This window comes from Macrotis lagotis, chromosome 4, assembly GCF_037893015.1.
Source record: "Macrotis lagotis isolate mMagLag1 chromosome 4, bilby.v1.9.chrom.fasta, whole genome shotgun sequence".
Taxonomy (NCBI): Eukaryota; Metazoa; Chordata; class Mammalia; order Peramelemorphia; family Peramelidae; genus Macrotis; species Macrotis lagotis.
This window is the reverse complement of record NC_133661.1, coordinates 228465876-228484568: the sequence shown is the minus strand read 5'-3', so window position 1 is coordinate 228484568 and position 18693 is coordinate 228465876. Positions and strand designations below refer to the sequence as shown.

Sequence of the window (18693 nt, the reverse complement as noted above, 5' to 3'; positions counted from 1 at the left end):
AACTCCAAGTCTAAGTTAAATAAGCCAATGCATCCCTTTAGTTAATAGATACAGCCACAAGTAAAAAAAGACTCAGTACCAAGTCTTTTCTTAGTCCTGGGGATCCTACAGAAAGCACTTTAAATAGAGCCTGCTTCAGAATATTGAGCTATATGAGGAATCAGGAAATGATTATTTCTAAAAATGTTACACTGCCTAGACTCAGGGGGAAAAAAAAAAGAACATCAATCTTCTCTCATAAACAGGTTTCCATTTTTCTTATCATAATTTCATTCATGTACTATTTGTGTACTATTAATGCATATTGTAGGTCTAACGTGATACTTTAGTAATTAAAAATTCAAAGTGAGGAAAAAAGGGCTACATTCTCCAATGTGCATCCAATTTGCAACTGCTGTAAAAATTCTGAGATTAGCCCGTGTATTATGAATAACCATTCCATCTTCAGGTCTTCATGTTTCTAGGTCAATTACCCTAGTCTACTAATTCCTACTAGTACAACTACCAGTATCATTGCAACTCCTACCACCACCACAACTACCACTAGACCATTAGCCCCACTACCAACACCATTACCACTTCTACTCCAATTAATAAAAACATAATTATACATTACTTTAAGATTTGCAGAGCATTTTAGAAACATCTCATTTGATCCTCATGACAACCCCGGAAGACAGGTGCTATTACTTTTCAGCTTTACAGAAGAGAAACTAAGGAAGAAGTTATCTGAATTTCCCAGGGCTATTACTGTTAGTAAGATAGGACTTGAAATCAGTTTTTCCCAATGCCAGTTCTACAACCCCTTGCTTAGCTGACTCTAAACATCAATGTTCTATAGTATTAAATCCATTCATTTCACTAGAAATCCACATGATCCTCTTTTGAAGTGAAGGAGTCTCCATGATACACTGGTTCCTGGTATGAGTCTATTGAACCTTTTAACTCCCCAAACCATCTAGGCTTACTTATTCCTTTTTTTTTAAGAAAGATTTTATTTATTTTGGGTTTTACAATTTTTCCCCCATTTTTGCTTCCCTCCCCCCACCCCCCACAGAAGGCATTGTTAGTCTTTACATTGGTTCCATGCTATACATTGATCTCAGTTGAATTAAGCTTACTTATTCTTTCTAAAGTCACCTACCAAAAAAAAATGAGGTTTGTTTTATGATTTGTTTACAGATTTTTAGGGTTCTGAATGCTCAAAATGCTCTAAGATCAATTTTTCTTCCCTATTCTAACAAATAACTTGCTCTTCAAATCATCCAAAAGGACGAGGTGTTGTATAGCTGAAGGAGCACTAAATTGGAATCAGAGGACTAGAATTTATAGTCTAATTCTGCTACCTATGAACCTGTGCAATTGTGGTCTCTTATTCTTCAATGGGTCTTAGTTTCTCCATTTTAAAAATAAGGGAGTTCAATTGTATGACCTTTGAGGATGCTTTCAACTTCACAGCTATGAATCTATAATGTTATTATGTACTTCCTTGGCATTAGGAGAGGGTATGGGTAGGAAATAGACCAGATTCTTGGCATATTACTTCCAGAAGAGGAAACTCCCCCTGCCAATGCAAACTGATATCTTGTCTATAATGTACAAACTTAGAGCAAGAATTCTCAAAGACTGGGGTCTGATAACCCCTATGGGCACCCAAATCCCTTTCAAGGGATCAAAATTATTTTCATAATAATGTTAAGATATGATTTTCATAATAATATTAAGATATGATTTTCCTATCAAAATATTCTTCCCTCTTCCAACAGTGAAACTATGTGAGCCCAGACTTTCTTCATATACTGCAAAATAGCCTAGTGCAATGGGTCAAATGCAGAAGCAGATAAGAAAATCCAGATGTCTTCTATTAAACCATACATTAAAGAGATTTATAGGGGTGGCTAGGTGGCACAGTGGATAAAGCACCGGCCCTGGAGTCAGGAGTACCTGGGTTCAAATCTGGTCTCAGACACTTAATAATTACGTAGCTGTGTGGCCTTGGGCAAGCCACTTAACCCCATTTGCCTTGCAAAAACCTTAAAAAAAAAAGAGAGAGAGAGATTTATAAAAACATAAAAATGGTCAGTTTTTGTTTTGGAAAATATAGTTAATTTTCATTAAAGTGTTATGTTAAAATAATGGATTTATTATTATTTTAAATGACTTAATAGATATTCCTAGCAAAAATTGTTTGTAGTAGTCAATAATTTTTAAGAATGTAAAGGGATTCTGAGATTAAAAATTTGAAAACTGTTGGCTTAGATCAAAGAAAGGTTGAGTGATTGGACCAAGTTCACACAGACAAAATTCATCAAAGGCAACAGGATTCCACATCTTTCTGCTCCAAACAATGATTCTCTATTGTTACTGAAACTTAAAAACAACAATGTCTGAAAATGCCTTATTTTTAGACACTTGCATACATGATCACATTTAATCCTTAATTACCACACCCATGTAAGTCAGGTAGTACAACTTTATTAGTCTCATTTTACAGAGGAGAAAATTGAGGCTAAATCATGCAACAAGGAAAATGATTAAGTGAGCTGGAACTAGGTTTTCTGACTATCAAGTCTTTCAAGTCTTTTTTCATCATACTACACTGACTATAACATGAAATAAAATTGAGAATATTGCAAGGAATTTGGTGATAAAGAATGATCCTTGAAATAACTCAAGACTGGCAAACCCACTCTGTGAAATTCATTTGGAGGCCTCGGGTAAGAGCACATTCCACTCTCGACTTTCATCCCCTCCCATAAAACAGGTCACAGAAGGTCTGCAAACATGATATTCCTTCCAGATGTAAATGATCATGCAGGAGTTCAACTATAAGTTTAAGACAGAACAACTTTACCAGTGTTATAATGCTCAATTCTTAAACTTCTCTAACCATCTGGATTTACTCAGCTCATAAGACTGGAAATCCAAAGGACTAGCATCGATAAACACACACACACACACACACACACACACACACACACACACACACACACGCTTCTATTGTGGGGAAAATTACAAACTAGTGCAATGATGCCATGTACATAGAAAATCAAAAAAGGCAAAGGCAAAAATATAACTTTAAAGAGACCTAAAGCTATCACTAAATGCTTAGAGATGGAAAAAAACAACTGCTAATTTTAAAACAACTGACAATGAAATTGCCTACAAAATAATGGAAATAAGATCTTTTCAAGGAAGGAGAACTTTGGACTCTGGATAGATCAGATACTACAGCACACCATTTGTTTCTCTAGATCTTTTTCAGATTGATTCTATCACTTCATAGTCCCAATTCTCTTCCTGGCAGAGGTTCATGCTCCTTTAGGCAACATGACTAGGCTTAACCTGCTGGAATTGGGAGATCAGGTCACTGGGAGCCTGCAACATGATCTTCAACATTATTTAAAAAATTAAATAAAGGCAATCTCAAGACTAATGGTTTTGAAATTAAAACAAGATGTAGCTAATAACCTCTACCCTACCCCCTCCTAAATTTATTTTTAGCAGTGATTAGAAAGTAACTGAGTAAGTCCCACTGAGGTAATCATTTTCTCAAAATGTATTTCACAACTACAGAGACAGATATTAAGACAAGACAAGCTCTGGCAACAAGATATAGTAATTTTGTCTTCAATTAACCATTAATTATTTTAGTGTGTAAGATTTTCAAAAAATCTGTCTGCTTGACTTTCTAAGAATAATTACTCATATTTTTAACAGTAAAATGCCTCATTTGAGAAAAGGTTTTAATGTCATTTAGGATGACATTTTCATTTTTAAAAATTAGCATGTATTTTATCAAAATTAGCAAGAACAGAACAGAAATGAAGAAAAATGTGGTCATATTTTTAGCAACATCCTCTGACCTAAAAATTAAAAAAAAATTTATTAAGTACATATAAAACATAAATTTAGCAGTCCCTGTCCTCAAGTAACTTACATTCCACGGGGTGGATGGTAATATATGTTCAAATAAAGATGTTCTTAACCTGGTTTTTGTGAGCTTACCTTTAATATTCTAATAACTTTTTCAATATGATCATTTCCCTTGGTGATTGTAGGTGTTTTATTTTGTGCACTTGAAAACATCATTCTGACAAAGGCTCAGTAGACTTCAACAGATTGTTGAAGAAGTCTAGGACACAAGAAAAATTTAAGAACCCTTGGTGCATTATAAAGAAAACGGAGGTTGGACACAACATTAACAACTAAGGGACTCATGGACGGCTTTTTGGAGGAGATGGTACTATATGAATCTCTTGAAAACTCAGGCTTGGTTTAATTTTGAAGTCTGGGTTTTCAGGAGGTAGACATGAAAAGGAATGTATCTCGTGTCAATGAGAATTAAAAGAGATAACAGGAGATGGCAGACCAGACCAGATTCTAGGAAAGTTTTTAATAATGCTTCCTCAAGCAACACAAATTATTTGCCTAGATCCTCACAATAGCAGGAGAGGTATGAGTAAAGTTAGTTAAGGAAATCATTCTAGTGTTCCATCAAATAATTATCACCTGGCAGGATCTTTTCCATCCCTGCTTAATGAATAACCCATTTGATGCACATAGCACCCCCCCCCCTCTCTCTCTCTCTCTCAACACAAACCAGAAGTTTAGAAACGAGCTCTAAACCTTACAACTCAAGTTTATAAAATTTTAAGCCATTATTTTTGTCTTTCTCAAATCCTCTACATTCTATATACCACAATGGGCAGAAACTAAAATACTGAAGTGAAGGAAGAGGAGAGGATTCCTGGTTTTCAAAGTTGAGATTAAAGGAAAAGAGACCATTTTTCTGCCTCTCCAAAAAAAGGGAATTGGAGAATTAAGCCTAGAATCTAAAGGTTCATGTTAGTATAAGTGGTAATGGATGGTAGTGGAGCTTGATGGTGATGGTGGATAGGGATTGGACCTTTGATCTCAATGATATTAAGGATAGAATGAGAAAACGAACTATAATGCAGGTTAATACTTTTGTTGTAATTTATAGACTAAAAGAATTCTCCAGAGTAGGAAACTAAAAGGTTAAGTGACTCAGACAGAATATTTCATAGGCAAGATATGAACCAGCATCTTCCCAGCTCATGGACAACTCTCTATTTGCTATATACACCATGAAAGCCTGACAATAATAAAGATAAAAATTATTATTATTGACATTATATAGTGCTTTATGGTTTGCAAAAATAACTGTCATAATTTTAGTAATGAAGGGACCTTAGAAGTCAATTAATCCTAACACTTCCTTTTAAAATATGAGAAAATGAGGGTCAAAGACAATAAAACTTGTTCAAGGACATCACATGGACAGAAGGTATCAGAAGCAGCATTTGGGCCAAGATTCTGTCACCAAATCTAACACACTTTCCACCAATGATACAATACAGTTTTATAAAATAATTTACAGCATTTCACACTTCACAAAGTGCTTTCTTAATAGTTCTGGGAGGCAAGCAATCTCTTATAACCCCCATTTTAGAGCAGAACAAACTAAAGAACAGAGAAGCTATATCACCCACCACTATTATAAAGTTGGTAACTCCCAAAGTTGAAACTTGAATGCAGTTCTTTTGATTCTAACTCTACTACTCTTTCTTCTATCACATGATCCTTACACAGGCATCCTCTTAAGCGGTCACATCTGGATGCTTCTTGTTCTTTTTTTTTTTCCCAAGATGGAATGGGGTAGAAAAGAAAGAGAAAGAATCCCATCAACTAGCCCAAGTTAGAAGTAACTAAGAAATTATCTCTCAAAATTTATTTTTTTTATTACACAAACTTCCTTTATCCAAATATTTATGCTCATATTATGCCCAGTATAACAATGACTCCCTAAAAAAAATTTAGCCCATTATGTGCTATTTCCATAGTTTACAAGTACATTAATGATCAAATAAAGCCATTAGGCTTAAACCAGCTTAGAGAGAGACTCATCTAAATATCTGCTCTGCTTCTGCAATCCCAGAGCTGCACCATAATCTTTCAATTTATTGAATAATTACTGAGTTCCCCTTGGGGCCGCTGTTGGCAACAGAATTCTGGGCTAAATGGACCATGGATCTAACCCTGTGTGGCAATTCTTATGTTCCTAATAACTTTCTAGGAGCAGATAGAATGGTAACCACCTCTCAGGGGTAAACTGGGGAAAGAAACTGGGGTTTGGGGGGATACCTAGAGTGGTAAGCAGAGGAAAGATACACACTGATAATCCAGAGTCAACCAAAAGATTCCAATAACCTTAACTTGTCATTTCCTATAAGGTGTGCTTTGACTGATTTTATGAAAACAGACAAAAGCAGGTACAACATTTTTTTTACCCTTTAAGCCAACTGTAGTTGCTATGTAGGGTTATTTGTTACCAAGGCAACAGCGTATATCTGAGTACTAATGGCCTGTCCTTTTGCCAGGCAACAAACAGTCTTGTGATGCAACTGCACCTGTCTCAGCTATGTGTTGCTATGGAGATGCTCTAGTTACTATGGTTACCATCACGCTAATCGTCTAGCAAGGGCAGACGTACAGCAGTCTTCCCCGAAAGCCCAGCTGTTCTTCCCAGTCTCTTGCTAAAGATTGATTGTCTAGGCATGTGATGGAATGCTTCTCAACTGAAATGCCCAAGAACTTCATTAATGCTTTTTTGAAAAGCTCACTTTGTGCTCCCTTCTTACAGAATATTACACTAGTGAAAGGATTTTAGCAAATCAGTACACTGTAAAAATAAAAAATCAACTACTGAAACTGCCATTAATCTGCACAGTCCATGACTGACAAAAAGTAGCCATCAAAAAGATCATTTCTTTAAAGTATAGCTTTGTTACAAACATTTCAGTAGGCACAAGAGACAAAAAGGCATTTCAAATTCAAAGACCATTTTTACAATTTTTTATTGCATTCTTTTTCAAACCTGTTAATTCAGTACTTTAAAAAGTCAGAGTGCTTCTCCCGTCAAACTGTATCTTTTTAAAAAATGACTTCCTTGATCTCATAACAAATAGGTATGTGAGAAAGAAAATAAAAGTATTTACTGTTCTCCACCTTTCATCTTGAAGAGACAAACACATATACTGAGTAACCACAACAAAATTATCTCTCAAGACTACAGTTAACATGGAGACGGGTTTTAAGGACAATAACATGAAGTCTTGCAGTTCATAACTGAGAAAACTACAGCTGGGTAAAATTAAGCTGGATTCACCTTCTCTCAGTCCTGCTCTTTCAACCTAACAAAATCTGACAAATCAGTCTTGTAAGATATTTCTTTTCAAGTAACTTTTACTATAGGGAAAGAATTTCTTCAATAATTATATGGCTGCTATGTGAATACCTGCCTCCACCCCAGAAGAGATGGAAGGGGTAAGATTTATTTAATGAACTTCTATTAACTGTTTTCCTCATCTATAATAATGCTTTAAAGCTTCACAATATTTAAATGATTATAATAGCTTTTAAATAAAAAAGAAAAAGCAAAAAACAATAGAAAGCAAACTGCAAAATAAAAAAAAAAGGTTTGTTTTTCTTACCTTTGATATGCCTGAGGAGATGTGGGAGGTGTATTAAACACATGTGAATATGGGTGATAGGGTGTTTTCTTCAAGGCCTGTATGAGATTTTGTCTATATTCTGGGTCTATACACCACAAGGACCCTTTTCCAATACTCTGCAAATAGAATTGAAAGAGAAAAGGTAAATTGGCTGAAGAGCACCATTTATTTTTAAAAGGCATTAGCTTTTTATTTGTTGACTATTTGACAGCATTACTCTATTGGAATTCAGTTCAATCTTGTTATTTAAAATTGACTGGAAACTGAATAGCTATTGTTACCCCATTATATTGTTAGAATAATATTATTGTAATCCTTATACCTCATCCACCAAAAGAAAATATCAAGGGCCTTCTCTATATTTCACTGTCAATTCTGAAGACCAATCAACCTCTCTGAAAATAAGTTAAATGTGATGTAGATCCACAAAAAGGAAAAGAAAACAAGAAAAAGAAATAGAAGTGAACATCGTAGCAACTGCTTTTTTCCTTTTAAAATAAAAGATTTAGTCTTTCAACCACATGACATTGGTACCATTTCAGTACAAAAGAAAATTAATCAGTCTGTTTTCTTCAGTTTTTCATAATAGAACAAAAGTTTCAGCTTAGAGTACAATTCTGATTCCTTAACCAACTATTTCTAGAACTACCCTTTCCTAACAAATACAAGAACAGAGGCAGTCTGTCTAAAACCAAGTCAAAATTCAATATTTAATCTTTAGTGCACAGTAATGTGCCCCTATGAACTGCATCTTCAGAGGCAAATCTAAAAATGTAGATTTTTCTCAACTGTTCTATCAGAGTTCAGCGATTTGCTTTCAAGTTCAACATCAATTACTGACTGAGAAATTTGTGTGAGCAATTTGAAAAAGTATTCCCCCCCCCACCCCCCAGTTCTTAGACACACAGGAAACCTGGCAGCAGCTCAGCCGGGTGGTCACTGCATTAACTGCATGCTTCCAAGTGACCCAATGTACCCATGGTATTCAGAAAAGGTCATTTGTAAATATTTACTGATTTAGTGAAGAAAAAAAAGTTAAATTACATAACCTTTGCTCTTCCCCAAGTACTTTAAGCCAGAGAATTCACTCCATTTTAAAAACTATTGCAGTAAGATTAACATTGGTCTTAGAATACTTGTAAAGAAAACAAAAGCTGTTACAAAGAAAATTAAGTAGGTTGGATAGGGATGGGAAGAAACCAAACCTAGGGAAGCTTTAATGTATCATGATGTTTTTAAAACTTTATCATCATGTTTATCTCTAACTTTTATCATTTTGATCCTTAAAATTTGTGCTTGTCACATGATATCACAGAACTTCAGACATACACAAAAAAGATATAAAAATTGTTTCTTAATGAGTAGCATGAACTACTTTACAAGAGTAGGATTAAATTTTTTTTGATGAACCTTTTTGATTAAATAAAGGGTGTCCCCAAAGTCTTAGTACAGTATTTAATCTTCTATAGTTTAATAACTGCACTAAGACATTAGTGATATTGAATATGGGATGATCAAAGTAATAGGGTTAATGGAAAGAAAAATGGACTTAGGAAGCAGCAAATCTGAGCTGGACATCCAGTTACTTATCTACCCATGATCTAGAATAATCCCTACCTTTCTGAGTCTATAGTTTCCTCTTCTCTAAGATGAGAATAATAATGATGAAAATAATGATCATAGTTAATATTTATGAAGAGCTTCAAGGTTTGCAAAGAGCTTTATAAATATTGACTTACTTAATCCTCACAACACTCCATTCTACAGTTGAGGAGACTGAGTCAGACAAAGGTTAAGTGTCTGGCACTAGAACTGAACTTAGGCTTTCACCAAGACATACCCAGGACTAGCTACTGCACCACCTAGATGCCTCAAAAACAACAATTACCCATTTCACTGAGTTGTAAACAAAACAGTAGAGAACTAGAAATGTAATTTGTCACAATATCATTCTCATTGTCACATCATCATTCTCATCACTATCCCTAGAACTGTTTAACCCATTCAGTATGGCCTCAGAGGGTCAAATTAGTGATTATGGGAGACATTTGTTACCCCAAAACAAGCAACAATAAAGGTTGTTGTTTCTACTTTAGACATCAAATTTCGCACCTTAATTGACTGAGTTCTTTTTTATTTATTTTGTTTAAAAACACAACAGACTTCAGTTTCACATGTTTGGGCCTTATCTGTTTCAAAAATTTCAATTCATGCTTTAATTTTCAAAATCCAAATAGTTGAGGGAAATATGATCACACTTTCCAACTACTAGGATGAACCACAGGCAAATAACATACTAAAATTACCAGCCTTCTCTCATAAAAAAGTCAGAGTGAGTATTAAAGATCTTCTTAAACAAAAAGACATTTTAACAAATTAAACCCAAAAAAGTACCAATTACCAAAGGCGATAGAATTATCACCCAAAATACGAAAAGGCAACATTTATGCAAATGAGGAAAGTTTGAAAATTTCATCTGATTACCCATTTCTCCCTTCACATCATGCATTTTTGTTCACCACAGGATTTGAACATTCAAGCACAATTTGATTTATAATAATGTAGCATTTTACGATTTTCAAAACATTTTACAAATATTATTTCATTTGTATCCAAAACAAACCTGAGAGGCAGATGCTATTATACTTATCTTACAGATGAAGGAACTGAGGCAGGCAGAGGTTAAGTGACTTGTTCAGTTATATGCCTAGCAAGTACCAGAAATTCCATTTGAATTCAGATCTTTTTGATTCTATGTCCAACACTAACCACTGCACAACAAAGTAAATCCTACTCAACAGGGAAGGGAATTTTTCTGGCATTAGATCATATATATTTATAAAATTAATGTTAAAGTCCTCTTCTAATGCCTGAGACATGAAGGTGATACTGCGTTTTCTCTTTAATAGAACCCAGGGTTTTTTTTTGGTCCCACTAAGTTGAAAAGCTTTTAAATAAACACCTGTTAAGAGACAGATTACCTGTTATTCAAGGACCATCCTAGTTAAGTTTGGGTAACTGCATCATAAGAATATTAGTCAGAAACTAACATGTTGGTTTTTTGATCCCACTAATTCATGTCTACTGAGGCATAATTTGCCTTTCTGAGAACTGTATTCTAAGAGTCTAGCCACCAGGCCAACACCTCAATTCTCTGACATACGCATATCAATGGATGAAAGATTCTGCAAGCATTAACTCCCTAGATTTCAGTCACTTCAGTCCTTCCCCCAAAGGAGCTTCCATTCTAATAGACAAGGGCACTTATAGACAGATAAACAGAAAACACAAATAAAATAGATAGGCAATAACCTGGTAAGATTAAGATACTAGCAGCTGAGGATGGGGTGGGACAGTGGAAAGAGGATGCAGAACACTCAGGTGGAAAACAGTAAATCTAACTGGACTTAGTGGGAAATCAAGAGATAGGAAGAAAGGAAATTCCAGACTGGAGACAAACAATAGAAAGAGAAAGGTGGGAGATAAAAGAATCTAGGAATGCAGGAAGAGTAAAAAGACAAGCATGGGGGGAGGGAAGAGTATAAAGACTGATAAAGATAGAAGGGTGGGTTGGGGCTAAGTTTTTATTTAGTCCTAAATGTCAAGCAGAAAGGTTTTTATATAACCCTAAAGATAATAAGGAGCTACTCTAGTTTATTAGATAAAGGGGATGCTAAGATCAAACTTGTGCTTTACAAAAATAACTAGCAACTGGAGGGAAGAGAGACTACTAAGGAGACTTTTGCAATTGTCCAGGCCAGAGGAATACTGACCTGAAGTAAAGCTAGTGGTTGTATGAGTAGTAAAGGCAAAGGGAAAGACACTGTGGAAGGAGGTACAAAGCTTCTCTCTCCTCTTATCTCAACTTTTGAACATAGCCTTGCCCCAATTAGACTGTAAGCTCCTTGAGGGCAAGGACTGAATTGACTTTATTTGTATCCTCCAGAATTTAGCATAATCTCTAGTAGACAGCAGGTGCTTATATACAAAAAATGAGGAGTCAAAGATGATCTGAAGTTCAAAGCCTGGATGGTTATGATAGAAATGTCCTTGATATATACAGGGAAGTTCAAAAGGGGGTGAGGTTTAGGGTTAAGGAGAATGAGGTTTTTAATATATTGAATGAGCTGTTTAAGAAATACACAATTCAAAGTATTAAGGACTGGGTTTCTGGAGAAAGGATGGGGTTAGATATATAGATCCAGGAGATGATAATTAAATCCATGAGGCCACCAAAGGAGAGAAGTAAATGCAATGGAACACAAGCAACAATGAACTGTAGTATCACATGAAGGTAGAGAACATGCAAATTACCATAACTTAAGCTTGGTCAAAGTCACATTATCTAGCAAGGATAGAGCCCACTACACAGAAAACAAAGCTAAGTGGAATTAAAGCAGCTTAATCATTCAATCAACAAGTATCTTTAACAATTATGTATTACTATACATTAGAATCCCAAATAATTAAGTGGTGGTGATGACAATAGCTATCACCTGGAGAATTCTAATCAAGCCTCAGACACTTTACCCTTACTAGCTGTGTGACTTTGGACAAATCACTTAAACCTGATTGTCTCACATCCAGGGCCATCTCCAGTAATGCTGATTCCTATCTGGATCACTGGACTCAGGTGGCTCTGGAGGAGAAAGTGAGGCTGATGACTTAGCACAGCATCATCCCCTTCACTCAAATACAATTCAGGTGCTTGTCATGGAATCACCTTCCTGATGAAATGGTCTTCTTTGAGAATGGACAAATATCATCTGTCGAGCAAAAGTGAGGAACAACATGGGTGTATCACATGATGGGACTATCACAAAAAGAAACTCTGAAGAGCAATCAGAGTAAAGAATGACATCCAATAAATAGGTGAAGAGGTGAGCTAGGTGGTATAGAAGATAGAGGGAACAAGCCTGGAGTCAGAAAGCACTAAATTCAAATCCAGCTTACTAATTCTGTGTTCCTGGGCAAGTCTTAATTTAACCCTGTCCAGTATTTTTACCAAGAAAATCCCAAATGGGGTCACAAAGAGTCAGAAATGACTAAAATGACTCAAAAACAAGTAAAAGAAAGAGAACATGGCCTGATCAATATGGTATGAAATGCACTTCAATTATATGACAGAGATATTAGGGTATATGACAATGTAAATTATACAGAGAAGCAGTGGAGAGAAGTTTAGCTTTGGAGTGATTCAGATAAGGCAAGTCACTTTCATTGTCTCATTGCCCCTGGGAATACAAAGGCTGAAAATTACTAAGAGATGCAAAAACCAAAAAGAGAGGTTTCTATTTGTAATAGGTGAAACTTAAGTCTAGTCCAAACAATAAGTAAAAAAAAAAAACCACTTAAAGAATGCAACATGGGGGGAAAATTGTAGAATTCAGAGCCTTGCAAAAAAAATGATGGATACATATTACTATTGTATATAATTGGAAAAGAAATAAAATATTAAAATGTTGAAAAAAAGAATCCTACAAATATGACATGTTCCCATTACTAAGTAAATTGCCTCTCAATCTTAAACAAGTGAAGAACTCTTAACAGGGTAGAGGCAATGATAAAAAGTAAACTATAAAATGGCTTTTAGTCATTCAAATCCTGTCATTCAAACAGTCATTATTGAATATGGAAGGGCAGTTAGGTCGTGCAGGGGATACAGCACCAGTCCTAGAATCAGAAGGAAAGGAGTTCAAATCTAACCTCAAATACCTGATTCTAACTAGCTGTGTGACCTTGGGCAAGTCACTTAACCCTATTTATTGCCTTACAAAAAAACCAAAAAAAGCTAAAAAAAAGAGAAAATATGGACCTCTCAATCTTAATTCTAGTCCACATGACCCATGAGGCAAAGGACCACATTTTAATTAAACTCTTCATGTTTCCTAGGTCCTAGAAAAATTTTCTTATGTGTAATAAATGCTTATTAAATATGTGTGTGTGTGTGTGTGTGTGTGTGTGTGTGTGTGTGTCTGTGTCTGTATAAAGTGCCTATTTTGTATGAAGCACTGGGGATAAAGTAAGAAAAAGAAAAATGTTATTCTTACATTTAAAAATATTACTTTCTTGCAGGGGCAAAAGGGAGGAGGGGAATGAATTTTATAATATGAACAGATAAGAACAGTGTAATGTGGTGAGTGATGGAGCAAAGGAATAATAGAAGGAATGGAATGTGGTCTGGGATAATTAGAAGTACAAGAGGGAAGAATATTTTCAGGTGGGGGAAGGGAAGCCACTTAAGACTTAATGAGAGGGGACTAGGTGGCATAGTGGATAAAGCACTGGCCCCTGGAGTCAGGAGTACCTGGGTTCAAATCCAGTCTCAGACACTTAATAATTACCTAGCCATGTAGCCTTGGGCAAGCCACTTAACCCCATTGCCTTGCAAAAACCTTAAAAAAAAAAGACTTAATGAAAGCAAATTGTGCAACTTTTGTATCTCAGTTTCCCCACCTGTAAAATGAGGATACTTGAATTACAAATGGCAAGGTTGTCATAAGGAAACTACTTTGGAAATCTTAAAGTGTCATAGAAATGTGATTTATTATAATCACACTTCACTAGTAAGTGCTTGATAATGTACTCCAGTCTAAAAATTTCTTAATTTGAAGGCTTCAAGAAAAAAAAACAACAAAACAAAACCCTAAATCTTCAGTTTATCAATTCAGCTTGCTTGAAACTGCATGTTATTTTAACTTACAATGAGAGCTGTCTATAATAGCTAAGTGGTTTAGCAAACAGACACTACCCTCAAAACATTTCACACTTCAAATTACTGGGATTCCAAAAGGGAAAATACTGACGTTATCCATTATTCCAACGAGTGTGTAAGGGGGAATTCTATGAGGTGATTGAAAGGAATATAGAAATTGCTGATATTTGCAATCCCATCTACAATATTATATTTGGTTTCATGTATCAGTTCAGAGCAGCAAAGCTGACTTTGGAAACTTTTAACACAGAAATATACAGGAGGATGGAAAGCTCAAGTATCTTAGGTCAGGAAAAATTACATTTAATGCACCTAAAATGAACATCAGGGGAAGCCTAATCTGATTTTAATTTTGCCATGAGTTGGGGGATCAGAGCTTTTACAGTAATATAAGCACCTCCCCCAAAGATTATAATGTGGATACTTGGATTTCAACCAAGCAACATCAAATTTTAAAGAGCTACAAAATCATAGGGAGACAGACTATTATACATGAAACTAGATATCAAAAGTTGGCAGGATTCTAAAAGGAGAAATTTTAAAAACTCTTTGGGAAGTAAGACATGAATAAGGACATACATACATATACACATTAAAATGTGCATGTGCATATATGTAAAAAGATATCAATGCAAATCTCTTTATATATACACCATCTATAACACACATCTATATATTTTACATATACACACACTATATATACACGTATATATAAAAAACAGGGACATTTTTTCACGACTCATAAAATGCTAGAGTTAACAAAGTCTTCCAAGAACATTTAATCCAATAATCTTATAATCTTATTTTCCAGATGAACAAAGTGTGACACAGAAAGAGGAAGTGATTTGCCCAAGTCACACATCATGGTCAAGATAGACATGAAGCCAAAATACAGTTCCTTAACTAGGAAAGTATCAAAACACTAAAGGGAAGGAAAAAAACAAACAAAAAAGAAAACCTTATAAAATGAGGAAGGCTTTTTAGACACAGACACACACACACACACACACACACACACACACACACACAGAGTCTCAGAGAAAGAAGTGACAGAGGTACCTCAAAAAACCCAATGGACATAAACTTTCTGCACGACATGAGCTCATTAACTACAACCTCAAAAGTTGAACAAGATTAGAAAAAATGATTCAGGGAACCCAAACCATGGTCTGGGGTTCTAGTTCCCAAGAGCTAGAACTGTATTCTTAATGCATCTAAAGACTTAGAGCCAGGCTCCAAGACTGAGCGGCTGTGGGAACCATTAATTGGTCTGAGGTTCTGAAGTAATACTGGGAACTGATCTGAATGTTATCACAGCTTAGAAAGCAATGAATAAGAAGGAATTTGGGGTTGAAAAGTCAGAGCAGAGACAAATTGGTTCCACTGGGACTAATAATTAGGGAGTTGAGCTAAGGACACATTATAGTTATGAACACCGGAACATTACTACATATCTCTATTGGTCTACATTCATGAATGAACCAATGAAAATAGGTGAACCATGCATGATTGAATTCTTCAGCTCTCCTTACTTGCTATATGTGTGATCTGGGACGAGTTATTTCATTTCATCTGTAACAAGAAGGGGTTGGATTAATTGGACTCTAAGGTCCCTTCTAGCTCTCAATCTATGATCCTACATCTTTCCATCATATATGATTCTTGTTAATGTGTTTATATATTCATGGAGCAACCATCCAATGAACCAAAGGTCTTCCTTGATTCTTTTAATAAAGAAATAGTGACCAAGATCACAATGGTTACAGGATTTAACATTAAAAAAAACACATTATAAGCAAACTAGGAGATCAAGGAATAGTTTACCTGTCAAATCTATGGAAAGGAAAGCAGTTTATGACCAAGGAAGAGATGGAGAACATCATTAAAAATAATCTAAACAATTCTGACTACATTAAATTTAAAAGCTTTTGTATAGGAAAAACCACTGTAACCAAGATCAAAAGAAATTTAGTAAACTGGAAAACAATCTTTACAACTAGTATTTCTGACAGAGGACTCATTTCTAAAATATATAGAGAACTGAGTCAATTTTTTTTTTTTAGGATTTTTGCAAGGCAAATGGGGTTAAGTGGCTTGCCCAAGGCCACACAGCTAGGTAATTATTAAGTGTCTGAGGCCAGATTTGAGCTCAGGGACTCCTGACTCCAGGACCAGTGCTTTATCCACTGCACCACCTAGCCACACCTGAGTCAAATTTTTAAAAAGACAAGCCAAGCCATTCCCCAACTGACAAATGGTCAAAGAATATGCAAAGGCAATTCACAGATGAGGAAATCAAAGTGATACATAGTTATATGAAAAATTGCTCTAAACCACTACTTATTAGAGAAATACAAATTAAAGCATCTCTGAGGTATCACTTCGAACCTCTCAGACTGGCTATTATGATTAGAAAGGACAGTGATCAATGTTGGAAAGGATGTGGTTAATCTGGGACACTAATATATTGTTGGTGGAGCTGTGAACTCATCCAATCTTTCTGGAGAACAATTTGGAACTACACCCCCCAGAGGGCAAAAAAAAAATGAGCATACCCCTTTGATCCAGGGTCTATACTCTGAAGACATTATGAAAAAGAGTAAAAATATCACTTGCACAAAAATATTCATAGTAGCCCTGTTTGTGGTAGCAAAGAATTAGAAATTAAGTGAATGTCCTTCAATTGGGGAATGGCTTAACAAACTGCAGTATATGTATGTGATGGAACACTATTGTTCTATTAGAAACCAGGAGGGATGGGAATTCAGGGAAACCTGGAGGGATTTGCATGAACTGATACTGAGTGAGATGAGCAGAACCAGAAAAACACTGTATACCCTACCAGCAACATGTGGGCAATGATCAACCTTGATGGGCTCGCTCATTGCATCAGTGCAACAATCAGGGACAATTTGGGGGTATCTGCAATGGAGAATACCATCTGTATCCAGAGAAAGAACTGTGGAGTTTGAACAAAGACCAAGGGCTACTACCTTTAATTTAAAAAAAACAACCCTGTTACCTTATTATATAATTTTGCTATCTCTTATACTTTATGTTTCTTCCTAAAGGATATGATTTCTCTCTCATCACATTCAACTTAGATCAATGCATACCATGGAAACAATGTAAAGACTAACAGATTGCCTTCTATGGGGGGGGGGGGGGGAGCAAGATTAAGGGGGAAATTGTAAAATTCAAAATAAATCTTTCATAAAAATAAATAAATCTTTAAAAAATAATAAAAATAAAAGAATAGTGTTCCAAAAAATCTTAATACAATTAGAAATTGTTTCAAAGTTCAGTACAGTTTCAAACTGTTGGGACAACTTGCACTTCATTACTTAAAAGATCATAGATTTTTACAGATGAGGAAACTGATGCTGAGAGTTTCAATACCTATCTAGTCTAGATTTGAATGAAGAGCTTTTCACTTCAAACCCACTGTGTCATTAAATTGTACTCTGCTGATGAAATCAAAGAAAATCACAGAAGCGTGGAAGAAAGAAGATTTATTTTAGGAATTCCCAGGTTTACGAAGGAAGAAGGGATGAGAGGGGTAAAGAGAAAAAAAAGGACTTGTAAAACAAAGGCTCAATGAGTGATTATAAAAGAATTTTGTTTTCCAAAATTCCCTTTTTTCACTTTCCATAAGATAACTGACAATTACTCCAAAACAAAAGAAGAGAGTGTGAAGGAAAGGATTTGTGAGCATCCAATAAAAACATCTAAAATTGTTCTTCCTGACTATTCCCAGTATTCAAAATGTTCTAGTTTATGCTAAGTGCAGACTCCCCAAGGTAGGGAGAATTTTTTTTTAAAAAAAGAATTGCTTCCCTGCTTAGTTAGGAATTTTTATTTCCTATGGTGATGTATTAAAGTCTCCATATATTCTTTCCATACACTGGTTGACATCATCACCAATCAAATACAATAAGATCAATATTATAAAAATGAGCAATTTTAAAGGTTTTTTTTTAACCTGAGGAAGAATGAAATGAGCAGAACCAGGAGACCCTTAAGAATACAGCAAGAGCAAAAAATTATGATCAATATAGTAAGCATTCATGAATCTACATTATCAAGGATGGAATATGCTATCTATGAGTAAGGTGATGGACTTTTGGCAATAAAATGAAAACAAATATTTTTTGTGTACAGTCTAGGAGGGAATTTATTTTGCTTGGCTATGCATATTTGTTATAAGGAATTTAATTTTTTTAATGAGAGGATAGGAGAGAGGAAAAATTTAGATTTCTATAATATTTTTTAAATAAGAGATTAGGGAACTAGAAGAAAATTGTACACCATAATAGCAGCATGGGGTTGATGATCAGATCAATCTTAACTGACTTGCTCATTCCATCAGTGTAACCATCATGGACAATTTTGGGGTATCTGCATTGGAGAATACTATCTGTATCCAGAGAAAGAATTGGG

At 35.2% G+C, this 18693-nt stretch overlaps 1 protein-coding gene and 1 long non-coding RNA gene across 12 annotated transcripts in view; one reads left to right on the top strand and one right to left on the bottom strand.

The window, feature by feature from the left end:
- The window catches only part of FOXN3 (forkhead box N3), a 487407-nt gene that overhangs the window by 210599 nt on the left and 258115 nt on the right, over positions 1–18693 (bottom strand). For all 10 annotated transcript variants that reach the window (XM_074235544.1, XM_074235538.1, XM_074235536.1 and 7 more), the window contains one exon: positions 7518–7654. In XM_074235544.1, coding sequence (XP_074091645.1) covers positions 7518–7654 — 137 coding nt within the window. The remainder of the gene's footprint in view (positions 1–7517; positions 7655–18693) is intronic.
- LOC141522260 (uncharacterized) overlaps positions 7091–18693 on the top strand; it is an 85953-nt gene continuing 74350 nt past the window's right edge. The window contains exon 1 of one of the 2 annotated variants that reach the window (XR_012478173.1): positions 7091–7350. This is a non-coding gene — a long non-coding RNA (uncharacterized LOC141522260). The remainder of the gene's footprint in view (positions 7351–18693) is intronic. The other variant, XR_012478172.1, reaches the window with a different exon arrangement.